The sequence below is a fragment of the Gossypium hirsutum genome, chromosome A02 (genome assembly GCF_007990345.1).
Source record: "Gossypium hirsutum isolate 1008001.06 chromosome A02, Gossypium_hirsutum_v2.1, whole genome shotgun sequence".
NCBI classification, from domain to species: Eukaryota; Viridiplantae; Streptophyta; class Magnoliopsida; order Malvales; family Malvaceae; genus Gossypium; species Gossypium hirsutum.
The window spans coordinates 29,202,742-29,221,526 of NC_053425.1; the positions used below are offsets into that span (position 1 = coordinate 29,202,742).

General features: G+C 34.5%; 1 protein-coding gene and 1 pseudogene across 4 annotated transcripts; both read left to right on the forward strand.

The window, feature by feature from the left end:
• Positions 1 to 9,260: 9,260 nt before the first annotated feature.
• LOC107951050 (uncharacterized) lies at positions 9,261 to 12,357 on the forward strand. Of its 4 annotated transcripts, XR_001698294.2 has the most exons (8): positions 9,261 to 9,389; positions 9,645 to 9,760; positions 10,187 to 10,338; positions 10,474 to 10,583; positions 10,703 to 10,788; positions 11,323 to 11,468; positions 11,560 to 11,733; positions 12,034 to 12,357. XR_001698294.2 is itself a non-coding variant. In XM_041085067.1 (6 exons), exons 1-6 carry the CDS (start codon positions 9,651 to 9,653, stop codon positions 11,568 to 11,570), a joined length of 615 nt encoding a protein of 204 aa, XP_040941001.1. In that variant the 5' UTR covers positions 9,505 to 9,650; the 3' UTR covers positions 11,571 to 12,357. The 4 variants fall into 4 exon arrangements, 1 of the variants encoding a protein (XP_040941001.1); XR_005907579.1 differs by having other exon boundaries at positions 9,312 to 9,760; XR_005907583.1 differs by lacking the exon at positions 9,261 to 9,389 and having other exon boundaries at positions 9,505 to 9,760; positions 12,029 to 12,357.
• A 3,595-nt stretch (positions 12,358 to 15,952) lies between these two features.
• Positions 15,953 to 16,779, forward strand: LOC107952181 (auxin-responsive protein SAUR71-like; annotated as a pseudogene).
• The last annotated feature ends 2,006 nt before the right edge of the window (positions 16,780 to 18,785 follow it).

Consider the following 18,785-nt stretch of genomic DNA (forward strand, 5'->3'; position numbering starts at 1 on the left):
CTTTTACTTTCTGTTCAGCATCTTTAATCAAATCAACTCCGAAAATTTTACTTTCAACGAGCTCGGTCCAAAACAATGGTGTACGGCATTTACGACCGTACAAAGCCTCGTAAGGTGCCATCTTAATACTTGATTGAAAACTGTTGTTGTAAGCGAATTCAATCAAAGGTAAATATCGCTCCATGAACCACTAAACTCGAGGATGCAACATCTCAACATATCCTCAAGTATCTGAATTATCCGCTCGGATTGACCATCGGTTTGGGGGTGAAAAGCGGTGCTAAAATGCAACTTGGTACCCAAAGCTTCTTGCAATTTCTTCCAAAATCGTGAGGTGAATCTCGGATCTCTATCCGACACAATAGAAGTAGGTACCCCGTGTAATCTCACAATCTAAGAAACATACAATTCAGCTAGTTTATCCATTGAAAAATCCGTGCGTACGGGGATAAAGTGAGCCGACTTAGTCAGTCTATCAACAACAACCCAAATCGTATCTTTCTTACTTGCTGAAACTGGCAACCCAGATACAAAATCCATCGTGACTCGATCCCATTTCCATTCAGGTATCATGATCGGCTGAAGTAAACTAGTAGGCACTTGATGTTCCGCCCTCACTTTCTGACATACTAAGCACTTCGAGACAAAATCGGAAATGTCTCGTTTCATACCATGCCACCAAAACTGACGTATTAGGTCGTTGTACAATTTCGTATTCCTCGGGTGAATTGACATTCGGGTACAATGAGCTTCGTTCAGAATCATCGAAATGAGTTCTGAATTTCTTGGAACACACAAACGATTTTTGAACCCCAAACAATCGTCATCATCAACTTGAAACTCTGATTCCATATTCGGAACACATTCAGCCCGTTTTGCAACCAATTCATCATCGACTTTCTGAGCTTCACGAATTTGATGAATCAACAATGGTTTGGCCTTTAATTCTTCCACTAACACATTGTCGGATAGAACGGACAAGTGTGCATTCATAGCTCGTAAAGCAAACAGTGATTTACGACTTAAGGCATCCGCAACCACATTAGCCTTTCCCGGGTGATAGTCAATGACAAGTTCATAATCCTTCAACAACTCGAGCCAACGTCTAAGATTTAAGTCTCTTTGAGTCATCAAATATTTGAGACTTTTGCGATCCGAAAATACATGGCACTTCTCACCAAATAAGTAATGTCGCCATATTTTCAAAGCGAATACGATGGCAGCTAATTCAAGATCATGGGTCAGATAATTTTTCTCATGTGGCTTTAATTGTCTCGACGCATAGGCCACAACTCGACCTTCTTGCATCAATACACAACCCAACCCAAGTAGGGAGGCATCACTATAAATGACAAACTCTTTGCCTGATTCGGGCTGCACTAGAATTGGAGCTTCAGTCAAATAAGTTTTCAGTTGATCAAAACTTTTCTGACATTTTTCCGTCCATTCGAACTTAACATATTTTTGAAGTAGCTTCGTCATTGGTGTGGCTATCATCGAGAAACCTTTTACGAACCGTCGGTAGTAACCGGCAAGTCCCAAAAAGCTCCGAACCTCAGTAATATTTCTCGGAGGCTTCCAGTTAAGTATGGCCGAAATTTTGTTCGGATCAACTCGAATACCCGATGCAGATACCACATGACCCAAGAAGCTAACCTCTCTTAACCAGAACTCACACTTACTGAACTTAGCATATAACTACTTATCCCGTAAAATTTGCAACACTAATCCCAGGTGTTCAGCATGATCGGTTTCATTTCTTGAATAGACCAAAATATCATCGATAAACACAACTACAAACCGATCCAAATACGGTCTGAAAATCCGATTCATCAAATCCATAAATACCGCAGGGGCATTAGTGAGCCCAAACGGCATCACTAAGAATTCGTAGTGACCGTATCTCGTTCTGAAAGCAGTTTTGGGTATATCCGAATCTCGAATTCGCAACTGATAATAACCCGATCTCAAGTCTATCTTTGAAAACACTGAGGCTCCCTTTAGTTGATCAAACAAATCATCAATGTGCGGCATCGGATATTTATTCTTTATTGTCACCTTATTCAGCTGATGATAGTCGATGCACAACCTCATGGTTCCGTCCTTCTTTTTCACAAACAATACTGGTGCACCCCAAGGTGAGAAACTTGGTCGAACGAAACCTCTATCCGTCAACTCTTGCAACTAAGCTTTCAATTCCTTTAATTCCGTTGGTGCCATACGATACGGAGCTATTGAAATCGGTGTAGTCCTAGGTACAAGCTTGATGCCAAACTCTACCTCCCGAACAGGTGGTAAACCCGGTAATTCTTCGAGAAAAACATCCGGGTATTCACAAACCACTGGCACAGATTCAGGCTTCTTTTCTAACTCTTTGTCATCAAGTACATACGCAAGGTATGCTTCACACCCTTTTCTTACATATTTCTGGGCCAACATTGATGATATTACAGCTAGCAACCTATTCAAGTCAGTAGACTCAACTCGGATTATCTCGTTATTTACACACCTCAAATCGATGGTTTTTCTTTTGCAATTTACAATTGCATCATGTACGGTCAACCAATCCATACCGAGGATAACATCAAACTCGTCAAACGGTAAAAGCATCAAATCGGCCGGAAAACAGGAACCTCGGATTACTAGGGGACATTTCTTGCACACTTTGTCGACAAGCACGTAACGACCCAAAGGATTTGACACCCGAATTACAAACTCAGCAGACTCAACAGGTAGAGTCTTACTGGATGCTAAGGTTTCACATATATAAGAATGAGTAGAACTAGGGTCAATCAAAGCAATCACATTAGTATCAAAGAGAGCAAAAGTACCGGTAATAACATCTGGCGAGGAAGCATCCTCGCGTACGCGTATAGCGTAAGCTCTAGCAGGAGCACAAGCCTCAGATCTGGTTGTAGCATCTCTAGATCCTCTCTGACCGCCACTAGCATTGCCCGTATTCCTAGATGGTCTACCCCGAGCAGTAGTAGCACCAGGCTTCCCACTCTGATTTACGTTGTGTTCAGACAATCTCGGGCAATCTCTAATAAAGTGGTCAGCTGACCCGCACTTGTAACAGGAGCGGTCATGGAATCTACAACTCCCCGAGTGCCATTTACCACAATACTGACACTCCGTTCTATTTTGACGGTCATTTCCAACACTGGCGACCGAAGTGACTCTTGCACTCACAGGGGGTCGATCACGGTCTCGTCTAGAAAAACCCGAAGTGTCTCTAGATCGGCCCAAATCATCTCTAAACTTTTTCGATGATTGTTGAAAGGGCCTCCCCGTAGACCTCTTACGGAACTCCTTTGCTCCCATATCAGCTTTTCTTTTCTCCATACTGAGCTCCTCGGCTTTGCAAGCTCGCTCGACAAGTACCACAAATTCTCGGATTTCCAAGATGCCAACATACAGCTTTATATCATCATTCAGGCCATCCTCGAAACGTTTACACATTACGGCTTCTGAGGAAATGCATTCTCGTGCGTATCGGCTAAGCCTCACAAATTTTTGTTCATAGTCAGTAACCGACATGGAACCTTGTTTAAGTTCAAGAAATTCCTTCCGTTTTTGATCCATAAATCTCTGACTGATATACTTTTTCTGAAACTCGGTTTGGAAAAACTCCCAAGTTACTTGCTCTCTGGGTACAACAGAAGTCAACGTATTCCACCAATAGTAGGCAGAATCACGTAGCAAGGAGATAGTACACTTTAGGCACTCATCGGGTGTGCAAGATAGCTCATCGAGTACCCGAATAGTGTTGTCCAACCAAAATTTAGCTTGCTCGGTATCATCGCTATCTGTAGCCTTAAATTTAGTAGCCCCGTGTTTTCGGATTCTGTCAACTGGGGGCTTATTTGACCTTATTTGGTCAGTTGCCGGAGGTATTGTAGGTGCGGGGGTTGTATTAGTCGGGAATGGAGGTTGTGGAACAGCCGTATTAGTTCGAATGTATTGGTTGAACCAATCATTCATCACGCTATAGAAAGCTTGTATAGCTTCATCATTCGGATTACTAGCAATAGGTTGAGAGTCCGCCGGAGCCGTCCCTTGTGCGGGAGCAGGCGCTACACTCTCAAGATCATCAGCTACCGCTCGGTCCGGATCGGGATCCATTACTATAAATAAACATATTTTCAATTGTCAGAAATCACCACACTATCAAATAATCACAAAATGGCATGTATAGCTAGACCCAAACGTATTACGGTAGTCCTAGAATCGACTAAACCGTAGCTCTAATACCAATAAAATTGTAACACCCCGTACCCGAGACCGTTGTCGGAAGCGACCACGAGGTGCTAACAGACATAATTCATGTATGTTCACAGTCCATTTTAAAAATCTCCAGACAGCTGACTAACTGCGTAACTGTCACCTTAAAAATCATATCTTGAGTTCCAAAACTCGAAAATCAGTTTCGTAATTTTTCCCTGAAACTAGACTCGTATATCCATCCACAAATGTTTTTCTAGAATTTTTGGTCAAGCCAATTAGTACAGTTTATTAGTTAAAGTCTCCCCTGTTACAGAGTTTGACTATACTGACCTTCCTGCATTGCAACTTAGATAACTCCTTATACAGGGCTTCAATACTTATGCCATTTGTTTCTAATGAAACTAGACTCAAAAAGAAATCTATACATATATGTAATGACTTCTAATTATCTCTGGTTAATTTATAATGAATTTCCAAAGTCAGATCATGGGATCCAGAAATCGCTCTGGCCCTGTCGTACGAAAACTTAAATATCTCTTAAAATACAACTCATATGACTGTTTCGTTTCTTCCATATGGAAGTATATTCATCAAGGTTCGATTACATAATTTATTCACTATTTAATTCTATTCCTACTATTTTTAGTGATTTTTCAAATTCACACCACTGCTGCTGTCAGTATCTGCCTTTAAGGTAGACTTTACCTATTACATAGTTTCCATGATTCAACTAACCCTTTAGCATATATAGCACAAAGTATGATCCTGATTAACCATTCCAATGGCCAATCATTGCCAAGCATATCCACACCTCTCAATAACCATATACATACAAAATGATTATAACATTATGCTCAAATATATATATAAGCCATTTTCGCATGGCTATCCAAATTTGTACAATACCGAAAGGTACATGACCAACATCAAAAAGGGTAGTCCTATACATGCCATTTCAAAGTTCAACCAAAAGTGTACCAAAAGGGGCTTTGATAGTGTGGACGACTTCGACTTCAACAATCCCGAGTCCGATAGCTGACGAACCAAAATCTATAAAACAGAAAATCAAAGAAACGGAGTAAGCATTTAATGCTTAGTAAGTTTTGAGCCATGAAATTAGACACAACTAAAGTATAACATTCGTATGGCTAAACGGATAATTTCATATGCACAAATTCTCAATATCATACTTACTTCACATTACCGACCCTTATATTCATACACAAAAGATCAATTTAGCCAAAGGCCGGTAGCTCATTTATCGACTGAGCGAATACTATTTGTAAGGAATCAACCAATTCAATGCATATACGAAACATACCTCATCGCTGGGATTTTACGAGCATATTAATTGAAATTATTACAGCAAGATCGCTCATTCCCAAGCCAGGTACCTTCGGGATTTAACCGGATATAGCTACTCGCTCGAATGCCTTCGGGACATAGCCCGGATGTAGTAACTCGCACAAATGCCTTCGGGACTTAGCCCGGATATAGTAACTCGCACAAATGCCTTCGGGACTTAACCCGGATATAGTAACTCGCACAAATGCCTTTGGGACTTAGCCCGGAACTAGTCACTAGCGCAAATGCCTTCGGGACTTAGCCCGGTTATCATCCGAATATTCACGCACATATCAATAAATCATGACACATTTATATCTCATTTTCATTATTAGAGTTCAAACACAAGTCACGTATTAAGCATTAACATTTTCAGCTCAAAAGCTACATTCAAAGGGCATGATTTTGATTTGCTTATAACATAATCTAATCGAATCATAATCTAAGTTTCATTACTCGAAAACTTACCTCGGATGTTGTCGAACGATTTCGGTGGCTATTCAATCACTTTTTCCTTTCCCTTATCCAACTTTGGTCCTCTAAGCTCTTGAGCTAATTCAAACAAATTTAACTTATTAAAGTCTCATTATGCTAGCTTATGGTCGAATATGACAAGGAGTTTGATAGGTCATATGGTCACTTTTAGCTCAAATACAAAATAGTCATACGAATTTTTAATCACATTGAGTAATTTAATACAATTAATCTAACATTTCCTCATGTGCACCTTTATGACCGAAAACACACATCATTAACCTAATATCAATTACTAAGCACTTTAGCAATTTCTCCTTTAGCCGATTATCCAAGTCAAGATAGATTCATCATCATGCTTACCTATAACCGAACACATGCAACACCGATCCATCTATTCATTCATGCGTGCATCTTATTCAAGCATGTATATCTACAACCGAATTCATCATATAAATGACTATGAATTTACTCAAACAATCTCAATACCACACATGGTGCTCAAGCCCTTTTTCAATTTCAAAACTCGGCTAGTACAACTATATACATTAGTAAATCAAACACTAACAATTGCACTTCACCTTACTACCATTTCTCATCCAAATAACGTGAACAACAACCATATTTCTCTTCTACTTCCTACCATGGCCGAATGCATCAAAACACCATACCATTTCAATTTTGGTCATGGTTAAACAAAGAACTTAATGTCTAACTCAAAAATGCTAAAAAGAAAATTCAAAAGTCATCAATCCACCCTCACATGTATCCTTACAAAGCTTCACTTTTAGCATGCAAATGACATCAACACCAATCCACCTTAGCCGAATATCATCTCCATGACATAGCAAAGATTTGAACCATGGGCTAGGTAGAACTCAAGCTAACAACTATAAGCATGCATGAATCTCATGGAACAACATCAACATACCTTAACCTAGATACAAGTATGGCCAAACCTCTTCCTAATCCTCTTCCAAGCCGAACATGAAGCAAGAGAGCACCTTCCTTCTTCCTTCCTCCTTAGAACTTTCAGCCAAAAAAATGTAAAAGGATGGACACTTTTTTTTCTTTGTTTTCATCATTTTCCCTTCCATTATTTTATTACCATGCTTCTTATTTTATCATTCCTCCCATGAAACACCAACATAACATGTTTATGACATGTTTTGCCCATCACACTTTGTCCACCCTATTTGTCATGGCCGGCCACTACTAATTAGGGGGGAAATTGACATGCAAGTCCACCCTTCTTATTACATGCACTAATAGATCCTTATGTTTTGACCTACCACATTTCAAAAGTGTCACACATAAGTCCTATTGACTAAATTCACATGCAATTTACTAAATCGAAGCTTAAAACTTTCACACCTTCATATTCACATATTTTAGACAATAAATATCATATTCAAATAATTTGGTGACTCGGTTTAGCGGTCCCGAAACCGCTTTCCGACTAGGGTCTCTTTAAGGCTGTCACATTAGTCATGTAAACACATATATAAACCAAGTCATGGATAAGCTCAACAATTAATCAAATTTCATATACATGTATCATCCATTTCATATACCTCTGTACCATGTAATATCATTTTCCATGTAATTCATATGTATACTTGTAATAATTCGTATCAAACTCATGTCATATCATATTAGAACATTGACCGTTGAACCATTTAAAATATCGTTGGATACTCGGGATAGCTCACACATAGTGTGATAAGCTATAATCTATCAATTCTTATGCATGTATGCTCATACGAGCTATGAATCTGTATGCTCTAACGAGCTGTAAATCGGTATGCTCATACGAACTGAGAATTGATAAGCTCTCACGAGCTGCAATCGGTAAGCTCATACAAGCTGAGAATCGGTAATCCCTAGTGACATGTCATTTGTATCCTACGAATTCCTAAGGTTCAAATGGGACTCGATAAGCGTCGTACGTCGTCGGATATGCGATCGGTATTTATTCATGGAAATTATACAAATCACATACATATAATTCAATTAAAACATATAAATACTCAATTTAATTACACGAACTTACCTCGACAAGTAAACGTAGATACAGAGGCGTTTAATCATTTTCTTTTTGCCTCAATCTAACTCCATACGAGGTCTAACTAGATCTATACGGATAAATTTAACTCAATTTAATATATATTTCATTCAATTTAGTCCAACACATTTTCTGGCAAAATTGCCAGTTTGCCCTATACTTTTAATTTCTTTACAATGTAGTCCCTAGGCTCGAAATATGAAATTCATACCATTTTACCCCTACCCAAGCCTAGCTGATTTTTATATATACTAATAGCAGCCCATATAATTCAAAAATTCATAAATTTTACCATGAATTTATCACATTTTTCAATTTAGCCCCTAATTGATAATTTCATCAAAAATTCTTTTACAAAAGTTGTTTATCTAAAAACAGCCATTCATTTTCTATCATCAAACTTCCAAAGTCATATATATTCATCCATGGTAAAATCCTAATAGTTTAACAGTTTCACAAATTAGTCCTTAGGTTAGCTAAATTAAGCTACAACAATCCCGGAAACATAAAAATCATTAAAAATAGATTTAAAATACATACTAAATTGAACAAAATAAGCTTGCTAAAACTTCAAACTTCCATGGCTAGGTTTTCTTTTCAAATTTGGTGGAAGATGATGATAATGGATGTTAATTGTTTGTTTTATTTAATTAATTATAACTTTAATTATTAATTTCTAAAATTAACCTTAATAATTCATTCAAATTTCAATATTGTCAAACCATTATCATCCACTAACAGACAATTGGTCTAATTACCATATAAGAACCTCCACTTTAAAGTCCTATAGCTATATAACTCAACTTTTGCGCTTTACGCAATTTAGTCCTTTTTATCAAATTAAATATGTAAACGGTAAAATTTCTTAACGAAATTTTTATATGGTAATACTATCATGCTGTAGACCACAAAATAATAATAAAATAATTTTTTTGAATTTGAATTTGTAGTCCTAAAATCACTGTATCGATTTCACTAAAAATAGGTTATTGTATATTTTAAGTTTCAAGTACAATTTTTGACAACAATATTAAATATTTAAAATTAACTGAATGCATGCATTTTAAAATATATATATATTTTCTCAATTGCAATTTTCAAAAATATTTTTTCATAGCCTAAATTTATATATTAATTTTTTTTTAAATTTATCATTATCACTAAATTTATATATATATATATATATTTGAAAAATTCCATTGAAAATTACCATTCTTGTCCCAGCCTCCACTTTCTCTTCTCGCGTTCAAGTTTCCAACAGACTAGGAAATTTATTAAGGTAGTTTTAATTTGAAGATTTTGAGTAAAGAGATTTTGAATTATCTGATCTCTGTCTCTACTGCTTTTTTTATTTTTTGTTTTCGATCCTACTGCTTGTTATTCCGTCTGTTTACTTTGTTGAGAAGGAGAATTTTTTTTTTACAGCTATCTGTTTAGCGGCAATAGCGGATTTGCAGTCGCCACTGCGAATTAGCGGCTGCATCACCGCTATTTGAAACTCTGACTTGCTATTAAGTTTGGATATTTGTTGCAGCTTCAAATGGAAGGATTAAGCGTAGCAGATGCTAATTTGGTGATGTATTTACACCCATCAAAGAGTAGGAACGTGTCTCAGTCGATTCTCCGTGAGCTTGGCTATTTGCTATTCAAGTTAGTTCTTTTACTTTCACTTAAATTTAATTTTTCATATAACTCAAAACTCCTATTTTTGTTTATTATTTTTTCCTCACCAAAAGTGGTTTTGTATTGATATTGCTTTTGATTTAAATAAAGTATACCTTAATTTAGTTTGGTCTGTTTTCTAGTTTAGCTGAAAATTTAACTTCTGATGATGAAGTTAATGATATTGTGGCTCTTTTTAAACAAATGGAGAAGTTTATTACTGTTTAGAATATAAGTTTTTAAACAGGCTGAATTTAACTGCAATGTCTGGATCTAGTAGTGTGATTCTTTTGACTCCGTTGGGATCAATACTAAATCAATAGGCTTGTAATGTTGATTATAAGAATGAAATGATGTGCGAATATTTGCTTCCTTTTTGTCCTGTTACAATATGAAGTGATTCTGTTCTTGCAGGTTCAATGAAACATTTGATGGTGTTTTATTGGCCTATGATGTTAATATTCTGGATAAACAGGCGAAGATTCTTTCTGGTGTTCATCCTTATTTTGGTCTTAGACTAAAAGCAAATCTCCTACTTTTTTCACCAATTCCAGATATGCTCTTAGGTACCATTTTTTCTTGATATTTCAGGTTATTTATTTAGTTTTTTTTTTCATGTAGTGGATATCACACTGCTATATGTATTTATGGATCTACATGCCTAAGATATTGTCTAAACTAATTTTCTTTGCCACATTCAGAGGGGAAGTTAGTGAAGCTTTCTCAAGAATCTATTCATGTCATTATTCTCGGTTTCTCGTCTGTCATCATAACAGCTGAAAACATTCGTGGAGAATTTAAATATAGAACCGTAACACTTTTCTACCTTGTTCTTAATTTTTTTTTATTTTCTTTGTGTGTTGGGTATGTGTATATGGCAAGAGACTACATGTATTACTGTAGTAACTTTAGTGTCTTATTGTATCATAGAAAGACAATGAGGAACTATTTGCCAGCAAATCTCACAAGCGACATGTCATAAAGGTTGGAACCATGATCCGATTTTTAGTTAAGAGGTGACAATTTCCTTTCAAAAGAAACTATCCTTTTAATTTTAGGAATGGAATATGTTTTTCATTGTTGTACTGTTCTGGTTACCATCAATAGTTAATTGGAAGCTGGAGATAAATGGTATTCTTTATGGTTACTGGGGTTATTTTCTTCTACCATCTAAAATTGTAAATTGAGATTGCGGAGAAGTTTATTTGCCCTGTTCATTGATAATATATATATTTATAATCTAGATTTTCACTATGCCTATTGATATCTTGCCTCCTTACTTTTGTGATTTCCTTTGTTTAATTTTTAATCCATTACGAACCAGTGGATCATATAATCTTGTTACTTCTTTATACCTCGGTTCTGCATGCTTTTCCACTCAATAATGTTTCATTGTGATTCATCAAGTCAAGTTGATATGTATTGGAGATTTACAACTTATTTGAAGTTCTGATTTCTTGTATTTTTATTTTTCCCTCGGAGAAAGGGACGGTGCGGTGGTTAATGACATGTTCATCACATGGATTTTTACACTGATTCTTTTATTGCAGTTTTGATGAGGAAATACTTCATATCATTGGATCTCTGATATCAGCTCACACAGGAAGCATTAGTTGGTTGGATAGACGTTTGGAGGTCACACAGGAAGCATTAGTTGGTTGGATAGACGTTTGGAGGAAGATTCAGAATTTGATAGGTCTTTCAATAAACTCAAAAAGTTTTATATGGCAACCTTTCTGTATTTCAACTTGCGAAAGTTTTAATGTAAATGTTGTATAATCCTATAGGAGTTCTATGAAGAGTAGAGATAGAGAATGACTTGGGGATAAAACTGTTGATGAGGGAGCAACTCCTATGAGCTACAATAATCATATTAAAATGTCCAAAAAGCGTAGAATCACAGAATGATGGTGATGATTGCTTCAAATTACTAATTATATAAGGAGATTTCTTGTTGTCAGGTAATTCATTGACCAATTCTTGTGCTCACCATGAGTACTGCTAATCTTTTATTAGTGTTGAAGTATTCTTCTCCTAAATAACTTTTACATCCTCTGTTTAGAGTAATCAAACTTGTGAACTGTTAGTAGTATTGATGAGTTATGCATAAAACATAATTCCTGTTTTAGTTTTATGTTCATCTATTTGCTTTTCTTGCATCTTGTATAAGAACCTTTTGATGTCAACTTTTTTGCCTACTTTAGTCTTATACATTAATCGCTTATAATTACAAGTTTACTGCAAAATATGTGCTAGTGCAGGTAGTGGGAAGTGGTGGGCTGAAGGTCCATGTAGATGAAGATATATTGCTTCTGGGGATTGCTTCGGTAAGGAATTGTTCTTCTGTTGAAGCTTGCTAAAATTTTGAAATCTTCCCTTCAATTTTTGTGGTCGTCGTTTTGTATGTGACCAAGATTGAAAATTCCAGATTCCCAAGTTGATAAAAGAGATTGCAATTATTTTTCCTGTGAAGTAGGCGATTTTTGTTTCCTAGTGATGTATGTTGAGTGGCTTTTTTTTACGTTGTACAAGTATAGACATGGTCTTATCTATAATATGTTAACATCAAATTTAGCAAAAGGAAATGCTTTGTCCCCTTGTCTCATGATGGCTTCACGTCATCTTTTGTGCACTTTCGATTTATGCCAATGTTTACTAGGTAAAAGTAGTCGATTTGCATTTTACCCTCCACTAAAAAAATGGATAAATTAATTCCTGTAGGTTAGATCCAAAAGCAAACTGGTCATTTCTGTTAAAAATTTTGTTCATTTCTACTGTTTAAAATTGGGCATGTCACGTGTAACTTTTGGTTATTTCGTTAGTTACTTTAGTTTTTTAATAGTATAAATGGATGAAATTTTAATAGAAAGGACTAGTTTACTCATTGATTTAGTGTATAGGGACTAATTGATCATTTTTTAGTAAAGGAAGCAAAATGGAATTTGACTTTTAGTACAGGAACATCCATGATACATTTATCATGTTCATTGGTGAAACAATTTTGCATATTTTCCGGCTGCCTATGTCTTTGTGATGGAGTGAACCAATTTCTAGAACTATGCCAGCCAATGCTTCTCCTTTCTTATTTAGGGGAACTCATGTTTTTAATTTGGAAAAAGAAAAGAATTCAACTGGCAGGGAGTTTGAACTTGGGATTTATGGTGGATTCTCATGAACTTTTGCTACAATTATCTAATTAGCCAGCAACACTTAAGAAAGAACAGAGAATTTACCTTTTGCTTATTTTATTACCAATGATTATGAATCAATTTTCATTTTTTTGTATAAGTGGGGAGGGAGGGGTTGTCGTTTTTGAATCCAAGATTTGGTTTCGAACAAGATCTTTGCCATTGACAATTTGCAAAGAATTTCATGAATCAAAATGTTGTGTAGTAACGAAATATATGTTTTTGACAAGTGGGCACGAAGACCTGCGTAGCCGATATACAGTGACTCAAAGAGTTAAACTAAACCTGCACGTTACAATAAATTTCATTTTTCGTTCAACACATTACAATAAAGGTTTACCTCCATTGGTATTACTTAATTATTTTGCTTGATCAAAAGTACTGGGGGTAACACATTTGTTTGATCACCCAATATGAAAATTGTTTGGGTAATATATAAAGTAGAGAAGAAATTGTTAAATATAGTTTCAACTTAAAATTTATTTGATATTATCTTTTAAAAATGATTGTATAGTCACACGCTTTAGTGTAAAAAGTATGCTTTCTTTCTTTACCTTTTACTTGTGTGAAGGTGGATTTTTCTTACTATGTTTCCTTCATTCCTTTACCTTTGACTTGGTTTTGATCGTCCTTTCTTATAGAGTGTTTTTTCCTCTTTGGTTCAAAAACCCATGAAGGAAGAAACTTTCATGAGTTAGATGATCCATGCCACCTCCAATGTAGATTTGATGTTTTGATGGTGAAAAAGGATGTTTTCTCTTTTTTTTGGAGGAGTTTTATGTTTTTTCGTAGCTTTTTTTATTGTGCTTTAGTGATGTAATTGATTTATGCATTTGTCGATCTTCTACATCATGAAAACAAGCCATATCCGCTGTCAATATAATAAACGAATTCTAATGTTGAGATATACAAATGATCAAAGATAAATCATGGCTTTGATTATGATCTTTGTTTTCCTAACTTAAAACTTTTATGAATTTCAACTCTACCCATTTTTTTTGTTGAATGAATTTATTTTCTTGTTCATAAATAATCTACACCTAGCTGGGACACATTTCAATGAGATTTGTGTAAATCTAATCATTGTTGATTTGGTTATGGAACCATACCAATATATTAAACAAAGTAGAGGAGATCTGTGTTGGTTTTGTGGATCATTTTAATGGTGGATTCTAATTTTTCAGAGTTGAACTAACTAAATACATTTCCTGTTGCACCATACGCTACTACTTATGATTGGAATTGCAGCTGGATTTACATAACAAATATTTCGATATACAAATGGATACCCTCTTTTAGCTGTTGAAAATTGAAAATCATGTATTCATTTATTCATGCTCTATTATCAGGTTGGAGTTTCTTTCAGAAAAAAAAATCCATTCCGGGACCCATGTTTGTATGTTCAACAATGATTGAAAGAGTAAAAGAAAAAGTTGATTGATGTAATGTTGGGCCTTTACATGATTCTAACTGTTCATCAAACATTCATGTGATCTCTCATTATTTTAAATTGTAGAATATAAAAGAAGATGATAAACTTGTCCATTAAAGTATTATGGAGATATTACATTAGGAGTCAGAATTTATTGTCTTTTAAGTTCAAAAAATAAGTAAATTAATCTTTGTACCATAAATAAAAGAGAAAATTAATCTTTGAATATTAAAAACTTGTTATTATATGTCAACATAAATTACACATGGTACGTTATTCTATCATCCACACCAAATTGATGAAATTTTTAGCAAAAAGAACCAATTTGTTCTTTAATTTAATGTAAAGATACTAATTACCCATTTTCTGAGTAGAGAAAAAAATGTAATCTAATCCTTAGTACAAATACATTTATGATATTTTAACCAAACATTGACACCTATTTTTCTCTTAGGGGTATGATAATGGTTTTAGAAAAACAAATGTTATAGACTTAATTGAATCAAATTGTATGAGTTTAGATTGGAAACATAAATAAACAATATGAGAGAAGAAAGAAAAGATGGTATTGTTTCGTAATGAGGTGAAAGGGTCACTAAATCTATATCATTATAATGGAGTATTAGTTGTTAGTTTAGGTTTCACTATCAACACCTCTCTTCTAAAAAGAGAATCCTGGAAATGCTAAGACAGCTAGCATAGCATTACTATTATTTGAGAGAGTGATGTTTAGACAAAATATGCAGTGCTGTGAGATTATGGTTTCAGATTTTAATAAAATATAGTAATAAATTGCAGGAAAAATAAGGTGTATGAAGCTTGGGGGTTATGGTCTTTAAGCTCTTTGTGTCAGTACAGATTTATTTGGAATGGAGGTTTGATTGGTTGTGTTTCGAGTAGATTGATCCAACTCCGCAAAATTTCGAAAACAGCTCTAGTTTTAATGAAGTCACTTGCACAGTACATTTCTCAACTATTCTCTATACTTATATCTTCCTATTATCAATATTTCATTTTAAAATATAAAAAAATCGCATAACTTTTAAAAATAAAAATTAAACTAAAGATAAAAGGAGTAAAGGATAAAGCTGTAAAAGTTTTGGAAACCTCAAAATTAAGACAATTATAATATTTATTTTCTCTTAAATATTTTATTTAAAATTATGTCACATAAAATTTAATTAGTCATTTAATAATTAATTAACGATTTTAATAATAAAATGACTTAATTGACATAGCTTTGATAATTTAAATAATTTCAAGTCTAAAGATCAATTTAGAATGAGAATATTTGATGTGATTAACTTGTTTTAATATTACCCCAAATATTATGATAATTTATGTCGTTGAGTAATATTTAATCTAATTATTATTTGAATATAATTTTAAAAAAACATAGGAAAGTTATAATAATTTGTCCGTTAAAATCCAACTTATTTGATAAAATTGAAATAGTAAAGGTAAAAGAAAAAAACAATAGGAGCAACATGAAATTGGTTCAATAAATACAAAATTGTAATTATATCAAACTATAAGGGTACTTTCTTATGATCCCTTTTTCTTAATAAAATCCTCCCCCACTCTTTCCCATTCTAAAAGCGAATGGTTCTCTGGTAAAATGTCAGCAGGGCTTGGAAAATACACCAAAATCCGCCACATTGTGAGGCTTCGGCAAATGTTGCAGCGGTGGAGGAACAAGGCATGCATGTCAGCTCGCCGCATCCCCTCTGATGTGCCGGTAGGTCACGTGGCAATCGATGTCGGGACAAGTTGTAGGAGATTTGTGGTGCGCGTCTTTAGGAAACTCCTCCTTATCCAAGCCGAGGAAGAGTATGGGTTTAGTAACCAAGGCTTGTTAGCTATCCCCTGCGATGAGCCGGTTTTCGAACAAGTGATCCAGCTTATTTCTGGGAATCATAAGTAAGCTTGATTAAACCATCGAATCTCGACCCTTACTTCATGGCTTCGCTGGTAAAGAATGATATAGTGGAATAGAAAGGAAAGCTTTGGATGCTTATGTAGGGATTTTGAGTCAGTTTCTAGTTGGCTCGAGTGAATAATTAAGTGAAACCAATGAGTTGGCTTGTTGTTTCTTTATTTTTTAAAAATTGTTGGTAATCAACTATAAAGGGGGAAGGGGGTTAAATGAGTTGAGTCAATGTATTAACTTGGAGCAATGCATGGAGATCGAAGTGGAAGCATGAAAATGGTAAAGACTTTGAAACAAGAGAATTCATAATGAAGGAGGAGGTTGTTGTGGACTAATGTAAATTAGTTAAATTTAATTATTTCCATAAAATTTTGTGCTAGAAAAGGAATAGGCTGCTACATACCATATTTAAAGGCAGGTAGAAGCTGAGCTCATTGATTACCTCTTCACCCAGACGTTTGAGGCGCATCACCTATAATTCCATAGCATCATTTAGGGCATTTCTCTTATTGGTTGATGCTCCCCCAGTAAAGTGAATGGCTTGTGTTAGCTTTAGCATGGCTAAACCCACCACATTCATGATGATGATGATGCTACCACATTGGAATGCAAAAATTTGCCTTGAAAATATACTGGTATTGTAATAGGCCCAATTTGCCCGGGCTATTAAAAGTCTAAAAAAAAGAATAAATCAAATAAAAGAAAATAAAGTTTTTTTAAACAGTCCATTTTACAAGGCCCACAGATACTTAAACCCAATGCCCCAATTACACCCAAGCCTATACCGTAGCCTAAATACCCAAATGCTGCCCAAAATTTATTAGATCCAAAATGCACGGGGCCCAAATAGCTTAAATAGTTAACAGAAGATAGAAGGCCTAAGGTTTCTGAAACCCTAGGCGCCGTAAGCACCAGACGAAGGCCCCTAAACTCACGCCGCAATCGGCACACCAATCCCACCACCGACAGATTTGTGCTATCAGCCCCCCATCGTCGCCACAATCAACGCGCCAGTGAATTGTCATCAGCGCCTGATAGTCGCCGGTTTTCTTGTCGTCACCTGCAAAAAAGAAAAAGAAATACATAACAAATATGGCAGGGAATCGAATAGAAAAAACACACCAAATTTTTACTTAGAAAACAGGGACTATAAAAGCCGAATATTTTCACTGTAATGAGAACGATTTTTATAGAGAAAAAAAAAACAGATACACGCATATATACAAGAAAGAAATACAAGCAGTTTCTTTTTTGAAAAAGGTGATTTAGTTACATATTTCGTTCCTTATTGTTTATTTCTTCTTGTTCAACAAATATGAATCATTTTTTACAAAAAAACTGTCGGTATTTAGAAAAGAAAAGAAATTACCTGCGATTCACCAAGATAAATGAAGGTTTTAACCTTCCAACCGCCGTGTACGGCGGCGCTTGTGACGCGTTGGCGTGTGCAACTTGATGACCGGAGCTTGGCCTAACGGAGGCCGGAGAGCTTTTCTCTTTTAGAGGATTTTAAGTTTTTTTTTTTAAACTGGCTTTAAAAAATGAATTTTTGGGCCAAAATATAATTTATATAGTATTATAAAAACGGTGTCATTTTGCTTAGTTTAATAAGCACCAAAACGGCGCCGTTTAAGTGAAGGATCCGCGCGTTGACCCGTGACCCGGGGAGGATCCACGCGTTTTTGGTGGATGGGAAAATTGCCATTTGAGCCCTTTTGCATTTTTTATATTTATAATTTCATTTTATTTTTATTTTAATTCGGCCCCAACCTTTTATTTTTTTTTTCAATTTAGTCCTAATGGCTGTTATAAAATTTATTTTGGGAACGACGTCGTTTTTGGGATTAGGGCTAATTGCCCAGTGAGTCCCTCAGATTTTAGCACGCGTTTCAATTAAGTCCAATTTTTTTTATTTTAAAATTATCCCTAAAGTTTTCTTTTTATTTAATTTTAATCCTTTTAATTTTTTTATAATTTATTTTTTTTAAATATTTTATATATTATTTATTTTTACTATAAACATTATTAATATATGTAAAAAATTATTATATATATTATTTTTATTTATGTATTATTTATCATATTATTTATATTTTATTATATATTTTATTTATATATTTTATTATATATTATATCATTTTACTATATATATTATTCATTATATTATTTTTATTCTATTATATATTATATTATTTTGTTTTTTATTATTTATTATGTATAATTTTAAAAATTTTAAATTATTATTAAATAATATATATATATCATTATTAAATGTTTAGTATTTAGTATGTAATATTCTAAAATTTACTATAAAATTTTGCTCCTATTTAACATATTAATATTTTTATAAATATATATTAAGTTATTATATCACATAGTATATTTTTATATATTAACCATTTTTTTTAAAATTCTCCTTTATTATTTATATACTGTTTTAAATATTTTATTTTTTACCTCATT